Source organism: Ipomoea triloba, chromosome 6, assembly GCF_003576645.1.
Source record: "Ipomoea triloba cultivar NCNSP0323 chromosome 6, ASM357664v1".
Classification (NCBI taxonomy): domain Eukaryota; kingdom Viridiplantae; phylum Streptophyta; class Magnoliopsida; order Solanales; family Convolvulaceae; genus Ipomoea; species Ipomoea triloba.
The window spans coordinates 23,874,280-23,892,294 of NC_044921.1; the positions used below are offsets into that span (position 1 = coordinate 23,874,280).

General features: G+C 36.5%; 3 protein-coding genes across 3 annotated transcripts; 2 read left to right on the top strand and 1 right to left on the bottom strand.

The window, feature by feature from the left end:
* The first annotated feature begins 5,448 nt into the window (after positions 1 to 5,448).
* Positions 5,449 to 8,951, top strand: LOC116023321 (ent-kaurene oxidase, chloroplastic). Its single transcript, XM_031264310.1, has 8 exons — positions 5,449 to 5,891; positions 6,034 to 6,194; positions 6,819 to 6,980; positions 7,115 to 7,255; positions 7,375 to 7,629; positions 7,838 to 7,999; positions 8,073 to 8,267; positions 8,359 to 8,951. Exons 1-8 carry the CDS (start codon positions 5,744 to 5,746, stop codon positions 8,668 to 8,670), a joined length of 1,536 nt encoding a protein of 511 aa, XP_031120170.1. The 5' UTR covers positions 5,449 to 5,743; the 3' UTR covers positions 8,671 to 8,951.
* A 1,338-nt stretch (positions 8,952 to 10,289) lies between these two features.
* Positions 10,290 to 10,910, top strand: LOC116023702 (dof zinc finger protein DOF1.6-like). Its single transcript, XM_031264708.1, has one exon. It carries the CDS (start codon positions 10,290 to 10,292, stop codon positions 10,908 to 10,910), a length of 621 nt encoding a protein of 206 aa, XP_031120568.1.
* Positions 10,911 to 12,660: 1,750 nt separating this feature from the next.
* Positions 12,661 to 16,476, bottom strand: LOC116022287 (lysine histidine transporter-like 8). The gene is made up of 5 exons (XM_031262924.1): positions 15,754 to 16,476; positions 14,368 to 14,501; positions 13,859 to 14,286; positions 13,637 to 13,768; positions 12,661 to 13,397 (listed from the first exon to the last, which is right to left on the bottom strand). Exons 1-5 carry the CDS (start codon positions 16,140 to 16,142, stop codon positions 12,912 to 12,914), a joined length of 1,569 nt encoding a protein of 522 aa, XP_031118784.1. The 5' UTR covers positions 16,143 to 16,476; the 3' UTR covers positions 12,661 to 12,911.
* Between the last annotated feature and the right edge of the window lie 1,539 nt (positions 16,477 to 18,015).

The window sequence follows — 18,015 nt, forward strand, 5'->3', positions numbered from 1 at the left end:
ACGCCTCTGTTCCCTTCTCGCTCACCGTTTGCTGACTGCTATGGACCACACACAGTTGAAATCTCAGAAATTTGCATGTAAACAGTCAATGCTATGGTCCACCGCAGCTTAACTACACCGCCTACCCCTAGCTAGACCATGGACCACCATCATTAAAATCTTCATTTCTCATTCAACAAATTCTAAATTTATAAATCTCGTAATTATTTTTATAGTCGTTTTAATTCTTTTTTTTTATCGAAAAATTGTCAAATGGGTTCTCGAACTTTAGCTGAAAAGTCAATTAGTTTCTTACACTTTTTAAAAATGCAATTATACCTATAAACAATTTATTTTTATGTAATGAAGCCTAAAAATCGGTTAATGACCTACTATCACATATCATTAGGTTTCAGGCAACATTCCGACAGCTTTTTAGACAAAAAAGTGACTGGAGATGGGTCGCCTTCTCCCTCCTTGGTGACCGGCTACACCTGAAAAGTAGTCGGAATGTTGTCTAACCTGTGATAGCAGGTCATTAACCAATTTTTGGGTTTTATCGCATCAAAATAAATTATTTATGGGTGTAATTGCACATTTAAAAAGTTTAGGGGGCTAATTGATTTTTCAGCTAAAGTTCAAAGACCTTTTTTTCTTTAAATAAAACCAACCAATGCATTAATGAAGTAAAGTAGCAACAAAGTCAGAGGGGACATGCATCATCCCAAAACATCGGAGAAGCCTGAGCATAGGTTGCTGTAGCTAAAACATGAGCTAATAAGTTTGAGGTTTTAGGAATAAAAACAATGAAACATGAAGGAAAAGAGCTCAAAATGCGTCTACATTCATAAACGGCAATACCCACCTAAGAATGGGGCTCTGGAACGGGCTTCGTCAGTAAGCGCGCGGAGAAGCGATGAGCAGTCTCTGTGTAGTTGTACTGGAGCCACCTCACGATTCTTTAGCTCAAGTTCGAGGGCCTATTTGACATTTTTCTCATTTTTATTATTATAATCATTTTTAGAGCAACAAGTAATGAATAATTGAGGGATAAGATTTAAAATGTATTTAAAAGAAATCAATTCGCTTATTGTCGAGTTAACACTCACATAATTTAAATAACAAATCAAGCTAAATTCAAACATTTAATACCCTGAGTCAAACAACTCTCAAACTTATTGAAATTCTTAATTATTTGATTTACAGGAAAACTCATAGCTTCTATAATGTAGAAGTAATCTGGATAAAGCTCATCGTGTGATCTTAACTAGAGCTGTTGAAACGGGCTGGCGGGCCCCGCCCCGCCAAAGCCCGCTAAAGCCCGCCATATGGCGGGGGCGGGCTAAAAAGCCCGCCAAAATACGGGCCTATGGTTGGCCGCCCCGCCCCGCCCCGCCTTAAGCCCGCGGGCCTTGGCGGGGACCCGCCAAATTTTAAAATTTTAAATTTAAATAAAAATAAAAATTAATATAAAAAAAGTAATAAGTGTATACTAAAATAATTTGGATATTTTAAACATATATTAATGCATTTGTAAATTTTTAAACACAATAATAATCAAATACATAATGTATTAATCCAGAAGTAAATAACAAATACTAAATTATTTTGAACTTCATTTTATCAATATATATAAACTATAGGTTTACAGTATGTAAACCAAATTCAATTAGCATTGAATTTGGTTTACAGTAAACCAAATTCAATTCTAATTAATTGAATTTAGTTTACAATATTACTGTAAACGTAAAATATATATATTAATATTGAATTTTATTTAAATAATTTGTTTATTATATATTTGGCGGGCCCCCGCCGGCCCGCCCCGCTAAGCCCGCGGGTTAAGCGGGGGCGGGCTAAAAAGCCCGCCAAAATACGGGTCCAAAATATTAAAGCCCGGCCCGCCCTTTTCGCGGGGCGGGACGGGTTAATCCAGCGGGCTAAGCCCGTTTTGACGGCTCTAATCTTAACCAACAAATGACCATAAAGGGACCATAATAAGATAAACCAACATAAGTTACTCACAATTGATCAGCTCAAACGACCAATAATACCAATAGACAACTCATATGATGGAATAAAACTCGAAACATTTTAATTACCAATCAAATTGTCCAACTAATTTAACTAAAGTTTTCTAAAAATCCCTAATTCTTGCCACTTATAAACAGTACTAGACAAATTTGGATATTAAAATGGGTGTATAGTAATATGTGTAAGTGCACTATCTGGCAAATAAGCTGTCGTCGCAGCACTGACCAACCAAGATTTAAAAAAAAGTGGTGGAGTCAACTCTGATAGATGCTACTAATTAGCTAATTAATTAATAATATCATATTATTAATTTAGACGATTTTGATGGATGGAATAATATTGAAAATTAGTGTGGGGAGGGCCATGCAGAAACAGTCGTACCTAAAATGATGATAACGTTGCCTAACAATAATGCGGTCTTCCGACAAAATCTTAATGCATAGGATATTTGTAACAAATTATATTTTGAGGCTCATCCTTGTCCCTCATTACACTATCCCTGCTTTAACACCATGGGTTTGTCCACAACCCCATAGCTAAATACTTGACTTGACACATTATTTCCAAGTTCAATTCGATCGGGTATCATTTACCTGCTAAGATCATAATGCTAAATTTATATAAACAGTTAAAAATAATAATATATTTTAATCTTATCACGTCAATAAGTTACTACTGACTTGTGTTTGTATAGTTGCATAAAACTCAACTGATCAACCAATCCAAAATAAGTTGAAATGTTTTTTACTTTGTTAGCATCAACATCATTGCATGATGAATCGAGTCCTGCCAAAGACTAAAAAGACCATTTGAAATATATTTTGTGATTTACTCATACACTAATCTCTAAGGTATATATATAAAGGGTGAGTGAAGTTCAAGTTTTGATTCAAAATTTGTGTGTTGTAAAAAATGAAAAAAGTTATTTTGATTTAAAATTATAAATACGAATAGTGTATATTTAAATGGGAAATTAAAATTAAAGAGTTTCATCAATATCGACGTGATAGGGACAAGTGGGGGCAAAGAATAAATAAAAATCGAAATATGCTTTTGGGTTGCATACAAGTATAAGTGGTTTTGTATATGTTGTAAACATGCCATGCAAAGTGTGTTGGTAGTCCACGTCCTTTTCCGTAACCTCCTTTTCATGCAAACTCCATTACTAACGTTGCTAGTGGAACAACCTTTATTAATTACTATTATAATCAAACTCCATTAACATCCTGCTTTAATGTACAAAACTAATCATTACAACCAATTTTTATAATAAAAATAATAATATCTATATTATCGAAAGAATATATTCGCGCTACGTAAATTACAGTTGACGGGACAACTTTAGTCAAATTGTTCAGGTTACACAGAAATTTCAGACAATTTTAGTATATTTTGTTTAAAGATGGAGGATCAATAAACATATGGATGATTTATTTGAATTTGATCATATATAACTATCCTAATAGTAGTACTAAGATTGCGTGTAGTGTCAAATATGTGGATTAAACCATTTTATTAAGTATTTATTTATTTGATCCAATTAAAATTTATTGAAAAAGGATTTGTAAAATATTACTGTGAAATATATTAAAATAATTGTTTCTCTTATAAACGGAGCCCATATGTTATTATATGGGCTGGGCTTAATACGGGTTAAATTGGTATACTCAGCCCAATAATCCTTCTTTACTCTGGGCTCCATAGTCTATCAGGCTTTGCAAAGAAAATGAGCTGGCTTGTCTTTTTAGAACAAATTATGCAATGGACCCAATTCACAATTTAGAAAATCTATGTTCACAATTTTATAACTCTATATTCACAATTTTAAAATTTTTTCACAATTCTACAACTCTATATTCAGAATTTGTTATTAGTGAAATAAGTGGCGTTAAATACTTTTCTTTAGTGTTCTTTATGTTGTATATTTATACTTTATTACCAAGTTTACCCTCAATATTTGTTCTTTTTACCAATTATATCCTTACCATGTAAAATACAAAGACATGCATACATATGTATATATGTAATTTAATAAATATATTTTAGTTTAATAATATTTTTTTTGTTAATGATTAATGCGTATCTAATTAATATGATTTCCTTATTTGAAAAATTAAAAAAAATTCAAAACAGCCAAAAAGTAATTTCCCTTTTTTTTTATAACACCCAACCTTATACAGACTGACATCACTTCATTTTTTTATAATGCCAAATTGCCACTATGTTACAATGACATATAGCCAACTCTTCCCAAATTGGGAATAAATTTTTAATGAAAAATTACCTATCATAAACCTGTTTGTGAAATTATAGTAACCACCAATTATGAATTATTACAATGACATATAACAAACTAGAGGGTGTATATCTAGACAAATGGAATTGGACCCCATAACATTATCTAGTACATTATGTATGTGTGTCATTGCTTGATATTATATGTAGGTAAGCGTATGTGTAGTATATGTACTACTAGTTTTTGGGTGGCGAGGAAATCACACCAAAAATATTGAGATGATGTTTGTAAGAATTTGTGATCTTTTAGTACAAAAGTTATACTTTACTTACTTAATTACCCATGTCAGGATGAATGGTATCAACTGTTACTTTTTATATTTGTAGCATGTTATGATTCATCTAGAAAAGTTAGTGAGCTACAAATTTTATTCTTTTATTTATCTCTATTAATAAAATTATATACTTACTACCGTCACATTTCATGTGCCTGATTCGATTAATGATATTAGTCTGAGTTATTTTTAACTCCGCTTTTCATAATATTAAATATAGTATAAGTATATAAAATTTATATATTTAAAAATTACATTAAAAGTACTATTAAACACCAAAATTTAAATTACAATTAAAAAAAAAAAACAAGAAATGAATAGTTGATTTCATATAGTTTATGACTTATCTTATCCCACTGAAAAATATGAATAGAAAATAGATCTAAGATGATAAGAAAAGTGTGGATTGAATAATTTATAAATACATAAAGATAGGGTGTAACAAGTAAAGAAGATTATCTAAGATTCTAAGTATTAAAAATAATAATACAAAGTAATAATCATAGGGTTGTCGTTTTGTATACAGTGTATAGCATTTAAAGATTCGATCTTTAGCAGATGTAATAAAGAACAGAAAAATAATTGGGCATCGGTAAGATCAGTTGTGAAGAAAGTAATTAAAAGAAATGCAGTTGTACAGTCTATTCAATCCCAGACTATAACACAGCTCTGATAGCCGGACATTCGTCTTCTTCTTCGGCTAGCTTCTGCGGCATCATTAAGAAAGATCCTTTTTTTATTAATAAAAAATTGATTTTTAATTTTTTTATACATTTATTTATCAAGTTTTTTAAGTTTAAAAATGTTGTTTATGAGGTTAGCAAGTTATTTAATCAGTTTTCAATAATTCTGATGTTCCCAGTAAAATGCGTTTCATCACCTCAGTCAAATTCTTTCAATGATTTTCTGTTCCCAGAAAATTTAGAATCACTGGAACAAAATTTTAGGTTGATGGATCAAAACCCGAGTTTAGTAGCCTAGTAAAGCATCTTAATTAATGCTCCGTAATTGTTTTTATTACAGTGTTCATGCACAGTGTGTACCAGCCACCCCATAGGCTACTATCACGGCTCCCAACCTCCTATATAAAACCGGTTAAAAGTGAAAACCACAAAGCATAGGAAAAGGCAGTGAGAGAGAGAAAAGAGTGTGGTTCCACCATGGATGCAGTCATCCAAACTATTCAATATTGGCCACTGGGGAGTGTGATCACCGCCGGCGGTTTGGTGGTTGCGCTCGGCGTGATTTCGCCCAGGATTTTGAGTGATCAAAAGAAGAAATCTCCCAAACATCTCAGGACAGTTCCAGGTGGTTTACTAGTTTTCCCTTTTCTGTTTCTGTATTTTTCTTCTTGTTTTTGTTTGTTTTATGATATTGGGTGGCAAAAGATTGTGTCTTTTTGTTGTGAAGTTGTAGATTTGTGAGGGTTTTTTGGTGGATTTGTGTGCAGCTATACCAGGGGTACCAGTTCTTGGGAATTTACTCCAGTTGAAAGAGAAGAAACCCCATAAGACGTTTTTAAACTGGGTTGAGAAATATGGTCCAATCTATTCTGTCAAGACTGGGGCTTCCACCATGGTTGTTCTTAACTCCACTGATCTTGCAAAGGAGGTACCCTTTAGTCCTTTGTTTTCCTCCTCTATGGGGAATCTTGTTCTTTGGTTTTGTTAATACCCAAAATGTAATTTTTTTTCAACTGAAGTTGTCTTGTGTGAAAATGACATACTGTTTTGGCTTCTTCTTGGTCTGAGACACTCTGCTATAAATTTGCATGTACTTTGGCTCTATGGATAATTGATTGCAAGGGTTCCTGCTTTCTTAATTGTTGATTTTGACAGGTCATACTTGGGTAAAGAACTTGGCTATACCATGTAAAGATTCATGAACCAAATGTTTTCTGTTGCATGTGTCACTTTCTTATCCTCTTGGGAGTAAACTCATGTGGATTTCAGATGTGAAATCAAAATTGGACAAATTTTTTATGTGCTAAATTTATGGCCAAAATTGGAAAATTTGAATGGATATTCTTCACTGTCCCTCATTTGTAAAGGAAGTAAACAAAATTCTTGCTGTCATACTTTTTTGACTTAGGCAGGTATAAAGCTTCTCAAGATGCTATGTTGTGAAGTGGTTTTGAACTGTAATTTGGCATATTAATCTCAAAATTATGGTTTATATTGAATCTTTTTTGTTACATGAGGTGGACCTATAAACTGTTGTGCTTGTCTGTTTTAGGCTATGGTAGACAAATATTCATCCATCTCATCAAGAAAGCTCTCGAGGTCCCTAACTATGCTCACCCATGATAAAAGTATTGTTGCAATGAGTGATTATGGTGACTTTCATAAGACAGTAAAGCGGAATATATTGACCAGCGTTTTGGGAGCAAATGCTCAGGTATTTGCTTCAGGTTACAGAACTAATAATTCTTGGTTTCTTGTCTGCTCCCTCATTATAACAAATGTGTTGGTTTATTTTCCAATTTGTTTGTTTAGAAATTTAAATGAAACTTCTTATTTTTATTATTCCAGAAACAACATCGCATCCACAGGGACGTATTGATAGAAAATGTTTGTAGTGAATTGTATGCTGTTCTCGAGAAGTATCCTGAGGAAGCAGTAAACCTTAGGGAATATTTTCAGGCCGAACTTTTCAGATTGGCGCTGAAGCAAGTGAGTAATTCACAGTCCACTTAATTTCCTGATTTTATAGGGGATTTTACATATGCTTAAAAAATTTGCCTTATCAGCTACCTTGTGTTAATTAGAAGAACATGTAAATGAATTTGCAGGGAATTGGAAAAGACGTAGAGTCTGTATTTGTTGAAGAGCTTGGATCTACTATCTCGAGGGAGATGATGCTCAAGTACCTAGTGTCTGACTGTATGGAGGGTGCTATTGATGTTGACTGGCGAGATTTCTTCCCGTATCTAAGGTGGATTCCTAACCCGGGCTTCGTGAAGAAGATCCAGCAAATACAGTTTAACAGGGATGTAGTAGTGAAGGCACTCATAAATGATCAGAGAAAACGTATTGCGACTGGGGAGGTACTCTAGCTGCAAAATACTTGCATACACTAATGTTCGAGAACATGAACACTGGAACATTAGCGTATTACTATCTAAACATATTGCCTAAATAGTGAGCGTTAGTAATTCACAATTTGATCATTATAAATATAGGGCATGTGTAGTTGAATAGTATTATTTGCAACATGCTTTAACTGCTAGCTACGATGGTTAAACTTGGTGACAGGCAATATACTGCTTGCTCGACTACTTGCTGTCTGAAAAACAGACATTAACCGAGAAACAGCTTCAAATGAGCGTGTGGGAGGAAATTATTGAAACATCGGACACCACCGTGGTGACCACAGAATGGGCTATGTATGAACTAGCTAAAGATCCAGAACGACAGGTTGTTTCGTTTGCCCTCTTTTTCCATAAAATCTGTTTATAACGAAAGTATCTGATCGTTTTCAACTACACAGGATAAACTATTTCGAGAAGTTCAAAGTGTCTGCGGGTCTGGTAAAGTAACAGAAGACAAACTGCGCCAACTCCCTTACCTTACCGCTATATTTCACGAAACATTGAGAAAACATGGCCCTGTTCCTATTGTTCCTCTCCGATATGTGCACGAGGACGTAGAACTTGGAGGGTACTATGTTCCTGCAGGAACCGAGGTAATTACCTAATACCTAGTATCACACACCGAGGATTTTTGACTGGCATTTTAAGGTTTCGATTTTTGAACTGTGGGCTGTTTTTTCTTAGATTGCTATAAACATTTATGCGTGCAACATGGAAAAGGGGGTATGGGAGAGTCCTACAGAGTGGAAGCCCGAGCGATTTCTTGAAGGGAGGTATGATCAGAACGATTTGTTCAAGACGATGGCGTTTGGGGCGGGGAAGAGGTCATGTGCGGGTGCTCTCCAGGCGATGACGATTTCATGCCTGACAATCGCGAGATTGGTTCAAGAGTTTGAGTGGAGGCTCAAGGATGGTGAGGAAGAAAATGTTGCTACTGTGGGTCTTACTTCCTATAAACTTCATCCACTGCTAGCAAACATAAAGCCAAGAAATTGATGACAAAGAAAAAAGGCTTGAAATCTTAAGGGAAAGTGGCGCTTTTGGTCCTCCAATTATACGGTTGATTGGGCTCAATTATAAGGCGCTTTCACTTTTGATCCTTCAATTATTAGCGTGGTGGGGTTTTTTCTCTCTCAGTGGAACAGAACTATTAGATGCTGTAAAATTCTCAAGGTTAAACCTTTTAATTTCACATCCGTTTTCACATTCCCTTGTATTGAGACAAAACATTTTGTTCTGTTTGGTAATAAAGTTAGTTTATCAGTTAATTTACCAAACGTTTTTCTATATTCAGTTAATATTATCAGTTGGTCGAAGCAGCTAACACAATCAGTTATCAATATATTGTTAAACAACCAATGTCTAGATAGCATAGTAATTATGATGCATACTCATACGTATTATTGTTTTTATTATAAATGTAAAAATAAAACTATCTAGTCAATATATATAGGACAAGTAAGATAATTAAGTTGTCAGTGCGGGCATCATGTTAGAAACTCACACGCGATTTAACATGTATAAGTTGTATACTTGTTGTTATTATAAATAGGAACATGTATTAGTTGTATACTTGTTGTTATTATAAATAGGAAAGTGCGTGCAAACCAATTATTTTTTATTATAAGTACAAATGTATGTTGAAACCATCTAGTCAATAAAGGACAAACAAAAAAATTAGATTGTGTTATGTTACACACTCTTACATGCGATTCAACATGTATTAACCGTATAATTGTCGTTATTACAAATGTAAAAGTACGTGCAAACCAATTGTTTTTATTATAAACGTAAAAGTATATTCAAGACATATAGTCAATATATGACAAGCAAGAGAATTAGGTTGTCTCAGTGTGATCATGATGTTACACACTCATACAAGCGAGTTAATACAAACTATCTAGTCAATATAGGAAAAGTGAGAGAATTATGTTGTATCATTGCGATTATCATGTTACACACTCTTAGACGCGATCCAACATAATTAAAACAATTGGTTTGCATGTACTTTCACATTTATATTAACGACAATTATACAGTAAATACATGCAAACCAATTGTCATTTATTCAATACATGACAAACCAAGTGTGATAATTATGTTGTGTTAGTAACCACCACTTATATGTAAATGTCAAGCTAATATTGATGCTTGCTCACATGTAGTGTGATAAGTATTAGTTGGGTTATTGCTCTATTATAAACGTTAAAATATGTGTCTACCGTTTAATCAAATGGCATGAGTCAAAGAGTAAATCTAGCTATTCTATTATCTCTTTAATAACACTATGAAAAATACTACTTGCACGCAAGCCGCATATCTTGTGCACGAACCTTGTGAATTTGTAATATTGTGATTACAAAATTAACAGACTAACAAATTTGACTAAAGTTATCCGACAATAATTTTTATATTTACTAAAAATAGATGTTATGAGAATGACAAATATTAATATTCAAATTTCTCTTCTATATATATATATATATGTATCCAAAATGCCACTTTCCAAAAAAACAAATATTTGTCCCGTTTAGACTTACTCTCTTCTTTCTTTTCTTCTCAACTTCTTTTGCTGTTTGTTTCAACCTGAAACCAACAAACTGAAGCGGCAAGAAATGTCGTCGGAGGGCGGAGAGAGACGGCCGGCGAGAGTTGGAGGAGTGGCGGCGGAGAAGTTGGCGTGCCCACGTTGCGATTCCACCAACACCAAATTCTGCTACTACAACAACTACAATCTCTGTCAGCCCCGCTACTTCTGCAAGTCCTGCCGCCGTTACTGGACCCGAGGCGGAGCCCTCCGGAACGTGCCCGTCGGCGGCGCCACCCGCAATCCTTCCTCCAAAAAACGCTCTCGTACTGTCGGGTCGGGCCGACCAGCCCGGTCTCCGGCACCCAGGATGGTTGGAATTGGTGCCGGGTCGGGTCTCGATGTGAATCTGAACCGGGCAGGGTCGGAGCCGGAGACTGGGAGTTTGGGCCCGGTGGGAAGCGGCGGCGTTGAGTTTGCCCCGTTGGGTGAGTACGGGCTCGGGCTAGAACCGAGCGGGCTGCATGATGAGTTCGGGCTCGGGCTCGGGCTCTGCGACTGGCCCGCCGAACCAGTCACCGGAGGCAATGGCGGTGAAGCTACAAACGTCGACGGAGGCGTGGCTGCCACGAGCTGGAACAACGACGACGCGTGGCAGATTGATGATTGGCCGGAGCTCTCCATTTCTGCACCGGGGGTGAAACCTTGAATACAATCAATTAAGAACTAAACATAGAATTTGGAAGGTTAATTATTTGCTTAATCATGTTGCTAGACCAACATTGTTCTGTACAACTCATGGACTTGAGAGATGACTGATTAGTCATATAAAATAAGGGTAATATTGTAAATATATGAATATATTATTATTTTGAAAGTTTTTATTAGATGGTAAACACTCGTCGAACTAAATAAATTTGTATATTTCTGTTGTGATTCTTCATTTTGCCCAAAATTTTCAACAAGTATAAATCAAAAGATATGTGGAGTAGATGATATGATGAGAGCAAATGTAGTAGTGGGTTCAACTTCGTCACCGGCCTTATCCTGCAAATTGAATGCATGGCATGTGCAATGTGATTGTGAATGGAGTTTTGGGCTGTCAACCAAAGAATTGAAAGATTTGGTGCAATGCAATGAATGCAACGTAGCCTAAATGGAAGGGGGGTTGTACTTGCACCCCTATAAAAACACCTTGATTTGTGCTGTTTTTCTCGTTCAACTCTCAATTCCCTGCATTGAGGTTGATGCTCTTTTGTCTTGTTTTGAATTCCCACAATATTATTATTATTATTATTATTTGGATTATAAAGAAATTATGTTGCCTTTATTTGCACGGAATAAATACGTATTCTTATATAATAACTTACAAATCACACAAAAAAATAAACAATATCTAATCAATAGACATACTCACGACCTTGATTTAAGTATAAACTGAATTATTAGTTTTATATAGACTCAATTCAAGGTAATCATTCTTATTTACCAGTGCCTGCCGCACCATCTCATTGAATGATTCTCAATCTTTTCAAGGACACTGGTGTTTGATTGTTTCGATGAGCGCCGAAAATTCAAAACAAATAATTGTGAGAGGTGAGCTTGATCAACACGAAGTGATGTGCCGATGAGAGAGTAGTACAGTGGGAGCCACCACAACCGGAGGAAAAGAGATTACCTCCGTGATAGTGCGCTCCGAGGACACAACAACAGTGCTCCCTTGTTGAGTGGACGCCATTACTAGGAAGAAAACCTAACTTTTGATATCATATGAGTGTTGGAAATTTAAAATCATAATAATATTCACTATCAAAACCTACATATACCCAACTACAATGAAATACATATGAAAGTAAAAATATACAGAAACTACAACTATAGAGTCTCAATAATTTTGATACATTTTTCAAATAAAATTGAGACACGGTTAAAATATGTTTGGGGATATATTCCTGACATTAGAATAGCATATGAAGCATGCAATTTGGGGATATATTCTTAACATTAGAATAGCATATGAAGCATGATTCCAAAAGTTTCATTATACCAAGATTGAACTTATCCATGTGAATGCGACTACAATCATAGCTGAAGTGGCTAATATTCATGTTCACCTACAACTCTTCTACACTTCTACCCAAGTTGCATGACAAGAAAGAGCATTACATTACAACCACCATCTATCAAGTAAAAAGAAAATGTAAGTCGTGTTATAAATAATTTTTTTTTTTAGATATATTGAACCTAAGCCAATAAATATTGGGTGTTATGACAGGTGAGATGCCACCATGGCAAAAGAGAGAATAGGAGAGAGAGTGAAAAGAGTTTATCTGCAAGTGAAGAGTTCATGGAACAGTAATTTCTGACAATTTGACTATGTGAGCTGACCACTTTATTTATTTATTTTTAAATTTAATTGTTTTTCTCCCTCATTTTTTCTTTCATAATCAGACAAAAACTCCTCAAAAACCGCGGAAAAACTCTATTAATAAGGATGCTCTAGATAAGAATTTAACTCCAAACAAAACATGAGAATAAGGTAAATATGCATTCAAGATCCAATCAAAAGAACTTAAGCATATCCAAGCAAATGCACACACTCCTACTACCCTCAACATTTTTTACCTACCTAGACAGCTAAAAAACCATAGATTAACAAGCCATATTCTTGAAAATTTCACACTTCTAAGCCCCATTTGCAGGTTTCAGCTTAGCTAGGCTTAAAGAACTTCAGCTTCAGTCCATTATACACCATGCTCCAGATACCTCCAATGGTGAACGCAAAGCTGAAGGCGACGCCTAGCCAACCGAGGGTCCAATTGAAGTACCAGCTAAAGCTATACTTAGTTGGCTTCTTTATAAGCGCCCACATGAAGCATGGGTAAGCGAAGGTTACCGGGAGCGTGAGTCCTCCTAGCAGCCCCGCGAAGCTCGACAGGAAAGGGAGCGCGACGCCTATGAAGAATGAAAAGAAGCCATAGAAGACTCGGAAGCCAGAGCGAACCCATATGGAGCATGGCCTGTTTGTGCGGCTGCTGTAGCCTGCTTCGAAGCTGTCGAATGCAGGCATGGAGTATATCTGGAAGCTACTCAGGCAACTGAACACGACTAGGAGAAACGCCATCGCGAGAAGACCTCTGGGGACGTCGTGAATGTGGAACTGAAACAGCGCGCTCAGAATCCCGCCTGAAGGCATCTGCAAGAAATGAAAATGCCTAATTGAATATCAATGGAGGCCCTGCTGTCTCTTTGTGCTTCAGTAGGTTGAGAAAGTAGTTATGAACAGATACTACATTGTAACAGAGCCAGTAGTACTAAAAAAAAAAAAGAATATCAATGTTGAGTTTTCCTCTAAATAATGTTGTAAACTATCGTGTGATCTTAGAAAACATGGAAACCAATTCAATAGCTGGGAATTGAAATGGGAATACTTACAAGGTTTCCATAAGCCCAGAAACCTCCAATTGCAATAGGGAAAAGGCACAATGCAATAAAGAAATAGGCAACCTTTGCTCCCTTCCACATTGGCACATGAGCCGGGTGCTTGAAGGTCGATGGCATGGTTGCCTACATTGGCCACAAAAGAAATGAGTCTTCAAAGATTACAAGAAACTATCCCGAGATATTGATAAACACACAATGTATAAATATATGTACCTGAATTTCCAAGACTAAATTGTGTCCTCGAAATGCAAATGCCACTATCCCAAGTGCATTCAGGACCGAAAACAGAGAAGCTGTAGGGGTAGGCAACGAAATAGGCTCATACGAGATTGGCGGGGGTCTAGGCTGGCTTACAGAGAGGATCCACGTCAAGGTAGAGTAAATGATGGCAGTCACTGCTCCCACAAGCGACAGCCCTGCAATGGAGTTGAGGTTCGGGAGTTGTGATAGCACAATACACAGAGAAGTGAACACCAGATACCATTCGACAGTCGTTAAAGGATTCGATGAACAGAGTGGACCACACACAATTTGAAAGAACAGCTTCATGGTTTCCCCTCCTATGAGAATCAAGGCTGTTCCCGTTCCAGCTGATAGGTACACCGTAGGGAAGAGAGCGAGCCAAACGCCCAATCTTTCTCCTGAAAAGCCCAACTAAAACCTTATTGAAAACGTAATTTCTAGAAGCTAGTCGAAACAAGGAGTAGTGGATAAACTCTCACCGAATGCAGCCTCTGCAAGTTCTACATATCTATTGTATCTCTTCCCCGGAACTGCTTCGTGAAGTTGAACTAGAATCCATAGCGTGTAGAGTTGCCAGACATAGGCAATAGTTAACGAAATTATTCCCCAACTCCTGTATTTAGAACACAAGAAGATTGTTTTTGTTGTACTTCTGTATATATTAACATCAAAATAAGCAAGGTAGAGAATTATCAACACGCCAGAAATTGGCAATATAATCGTATGCCCTGTGGTCTCAAAACTAGAATACATGTACTTTGGTGTTAAAATCCATATTTCTAACATAAGTTTGATTGCCTATTTGCCTGCTATCATTCTGAATTACGACCCTAGGCTAAAAGTGCCCAACCATTGAAGTTAATGGACTAATCTTGTGGAATTTTAAACTCCATGACAAAAAAAGTGAGATACTCTTACAATACTTGATGAACAAAAAGCACGGCATTAGTTCTTTTTGTCTGTACTAATCAAGATCACACTTAAGCTTCTACTCTATACTTCTTGAACAGTCAAAGGGGATGAGCACTCAAGGGGGTAATAAAGAGAGACAAACTGGCTCATTGCAATGGATAGCTAATGAGTGAAAAGAAAATTAAAGCTAATAATAGCCAATGACAACCCAAAAACCAGTCAAGCACAATGCTGCTATCAAGTATCACCTGTTTCAAAAGATAATGAAAAGAAAAACAAGGCTAGACCCAGGGTGTGCCATTTGCAAGAAAAAGCAAATGAGAAAATGAATGCCTTAGGGATCTTTCTTGTCAAATCCATGATGAAAGTTGGATAAAGCAGTCAGAAAAGAAATCTACAATGATGGAAAACATTCATTGGGTAGCCCCACCAGCCAATGAGCTAGAGGGTCCAAAGGGAAAGAAAGAGACAACAAACTTTGCCCACAATGGCAAAATTCTCTAGCCCAGGCCTAAGAACCCCCACACCCTGACCTAACAAGATAACGGTGAAAAAAGTCAGGTAAATTATAATGACTCAGTGAAAGTTCAGTGTTCGGTGCCCACAAGAGTCCACCAAATTGGTTAATTGGGTGTAACTCCAAGCTGAGACTCTCAGAGTCTCAGGGCTTCCTTGACCACATTCTATCACTTAGGAACCAAAATCCCGCCTAAACGCTGATTAATTCCGTCGAGGAGTTAGGCGCTGGTCAACTGCCTAGCCTATCACCTTACATGGTGGTCTAGGCGACTAAGCGGCTAGGCGATAGCCTAGGCCGCCTAAGCTCTATCTAGGGTGCTGACTGCCTAGGTCTACTAGGCGCTCCTCAAACTCGAGGAGCCCCTAGCGATTTTTTCAATCATATAAATACAGATTGAGTGCAGAGAAGAATTGAAGATAGAAAGCAAGCATACCATCCAAGAAAAGAGAAAGCAACTGGCAAGATCAAAGCTTGGAAGCCCACACCAGCATTGAGACTATGGAAAGCAGCATAGTAAGCATTCCCATTCCGGGACTCAGTGATGGGAAGCCATGCGTCTTGAGGGTTAAGCTTAGTGAGATGACCCACCTCCTCCAAGTACCCCTTCATGTTTATCAGCACCCTCTTCATCGGCGTCCCAATGGGGCTCAAGAACCGAGGCGAAATGAACGAAGTGGGCGTCCACGACTTCCCCTCCTTCGACGCCCCCGTCGACGTCTGCCCCCTCGGCGACCTCTGCCCCGACGGCGTCAGTATCTCCGGCGTCGACGCCCGCGGCGTCGCCGGTATCGATATCAGCTCCGTCTCCGGCCTCTCCTCCATCAAAAAAGCGGAGACTTTCTTTCACCCTTTTTGTTTGTCGTTTAATTTCTTTACCTTTCTGTTCGTATGTTCCGATGATATATGCTTTCTTGTTGCTACGCCACTTTTGTCATCTTTTCTGGGTCGGTCAGAGAATATCTCAGACTGTAATTAAAATGTACTATAATAAGGTGAAAGTGATGGTGTGGGTATATGGGAGTTGGGAAAAACTAAAACTTTTTCCGGTGGTGGGGATGTTTGCGGCGGCGATCTCGAGGAGGAGCGACGAGACAGGCGTGGCGGCTGTGCGAGACACATACAATATTCCGCTTTATGGATTTCAAGACAGTGCGTAAGTGAGTGAGTGACTGCAACAACAATGGCTGACATATAAATAATAATAAAGTATAAACTAACTAATGGAGAATGATTAAGCCAGCTAAACATCATTGATGCTATAAATATACATCAAAAAAACTAAAATCTCATTCCTTTTTATCTATTTTTTAAGGTTAGAAATACCAATATATAGGTATTAAGATTGTACATTTAGACAGATCATCCAACCAACAACCTTAATTAATATGTGAAGAATTTCATCGTCTCAAGTACATTAACATGAAATATTTTCTTACTACACACAACAAGTCTTTGTTTATTAGGCACAAAGAATCTTTTCACTTTAAAAGATTACTCAAACATTATTACCGGTGAAACTAGATTACAAGTTATTATTCTCAAATTTCACTAGTCAACTAAGCTCCTGGGCGGGTTAAAGGTTAAAACCCCTTTTTATGGATATGAGATTGGGAGACAGAGAAGCAGAAGACCAGATAGCGGGCCCACAGTTGCAGGGAGCCTCCATTGTCACGCCTGGGGACAGAATAAGTGAAATTTGCGTCTATAAAATTATGACTGCCTCTCCTCATGCACCGAAAGCACTCAAATACTGATGTTCTCACTTTTTATTTGAATACAACAATGTTTCAACACTATATTCATTTTGTAAACATAGTTAATTCTATTTTTCTCCTTCATGGCTTCATCGATAAAATTGTTAAAATTTTGTAGAATATAAAGACATTTAAATCTTTAGTTATTATATTTTTTAGGAAAAAGTGTCAAATAGGCCACTGAACTCGTAGTTTTTGTGCAATTGGGCCATTGAACTTAAAAAGTGTGCAATTCAACCATCAAACAAGCAAAATTTGTGCAATTGGACCATTTTTACAAAAATTTTCTAGTAAAATCCAATTATATTACTAACATATATGTATTAAGAGTGACATTTTCTTCTACCATACTAGTTAGGAGTCAATATTGAAATGTTTTTAATTCAAATTGAATTAATTTTTTTTGTAAAAATGGTCCAATTGCACAAATTTTGCTTGTTTGATGGTTGAATTGCACACTTTTTAAGTTCAATGGCCCAATTGCACAAAAGCGATAAGTTCAGTGGCCTATTTGACACTTTTTTCTATTTTTTAAAAATATAGATAAAAATATATATTGTGTCAACCTACTTTATATAAAAAAAAAAATGTACTTGCATTTAACGATTTTTTAATCATTTTGTTGACAGAATACAAAAAATGATCATTCTACAAATCACTACAATAGTACTAGAACCAAATAATAATAGTTTAAAAAAAAAACTAAAAATATAATGTCAATGTCACCTATAAATCTAAGGCCAAAAATAAAACTTCCCTTTGTAAATATTACGAAGTATGTGTTTTATTTGTGACCCGAATTTCAAAGAGATTTTGATGATGGGCCAGTTTCTTCTTCGGCCACAATTTGCTAAAGGTCCAGCAGGCCCGAAACTCATCTTGCTGCATCATAGGCTTTCTAAAAACCATATAGGGGTTTCAAACATCTAGAATTTATATAC

Coding starts and splice junctions, on each gene's coding strand:
- LOC116023702 (XM_031264708.1), top strand. CDS start 10,290: ATGTCGTCGGAGGGCGGAGAGAGACGGCCGGCGAGAGTTGGAGGAGTG.
- LOC116023321 (XM_031264310.1), top strand. CDS start 5,744: ATGGATGCAGTCATCCAAACTATTCAATATTGGCCACTGGGGAGTGTG. Junction 7,630..7,837: donor AACGTATTGCGACTGGGGAG/GTACTCTAGCTG, acceptor ACTTGGTGACAG/GCAATATACTGCTTGCTCGA. Junction 8,000..8,072: donor CTAAAGATCCAGAACGACAG/GTTGTTTCGTTT, acceptor TCAACTACACAG/GATAAACTATTTCGAGAAGT.
- LOC116022287 (XM_031262924.1), bottom strand. CDS start 16,142: ATGGAGGAGAGGCCGGAGACGGAGCTGATATCGATACCGGCGACGCCG. Junction 14,502..15,753: donor GCTTTCTCTTTTCTTGGATG/GTATGCTTGCTT, acceptor TTCTAAATACAG/GAGTTGGGGAATAATTTCGT. Junction 13,398..13,636: donor TCTGGGCTTATGGAAACCTT/GTAAGTATTCCC, acceptor CATTTCTTGCAG/ATGCCTTCAGGCGGGATTCT.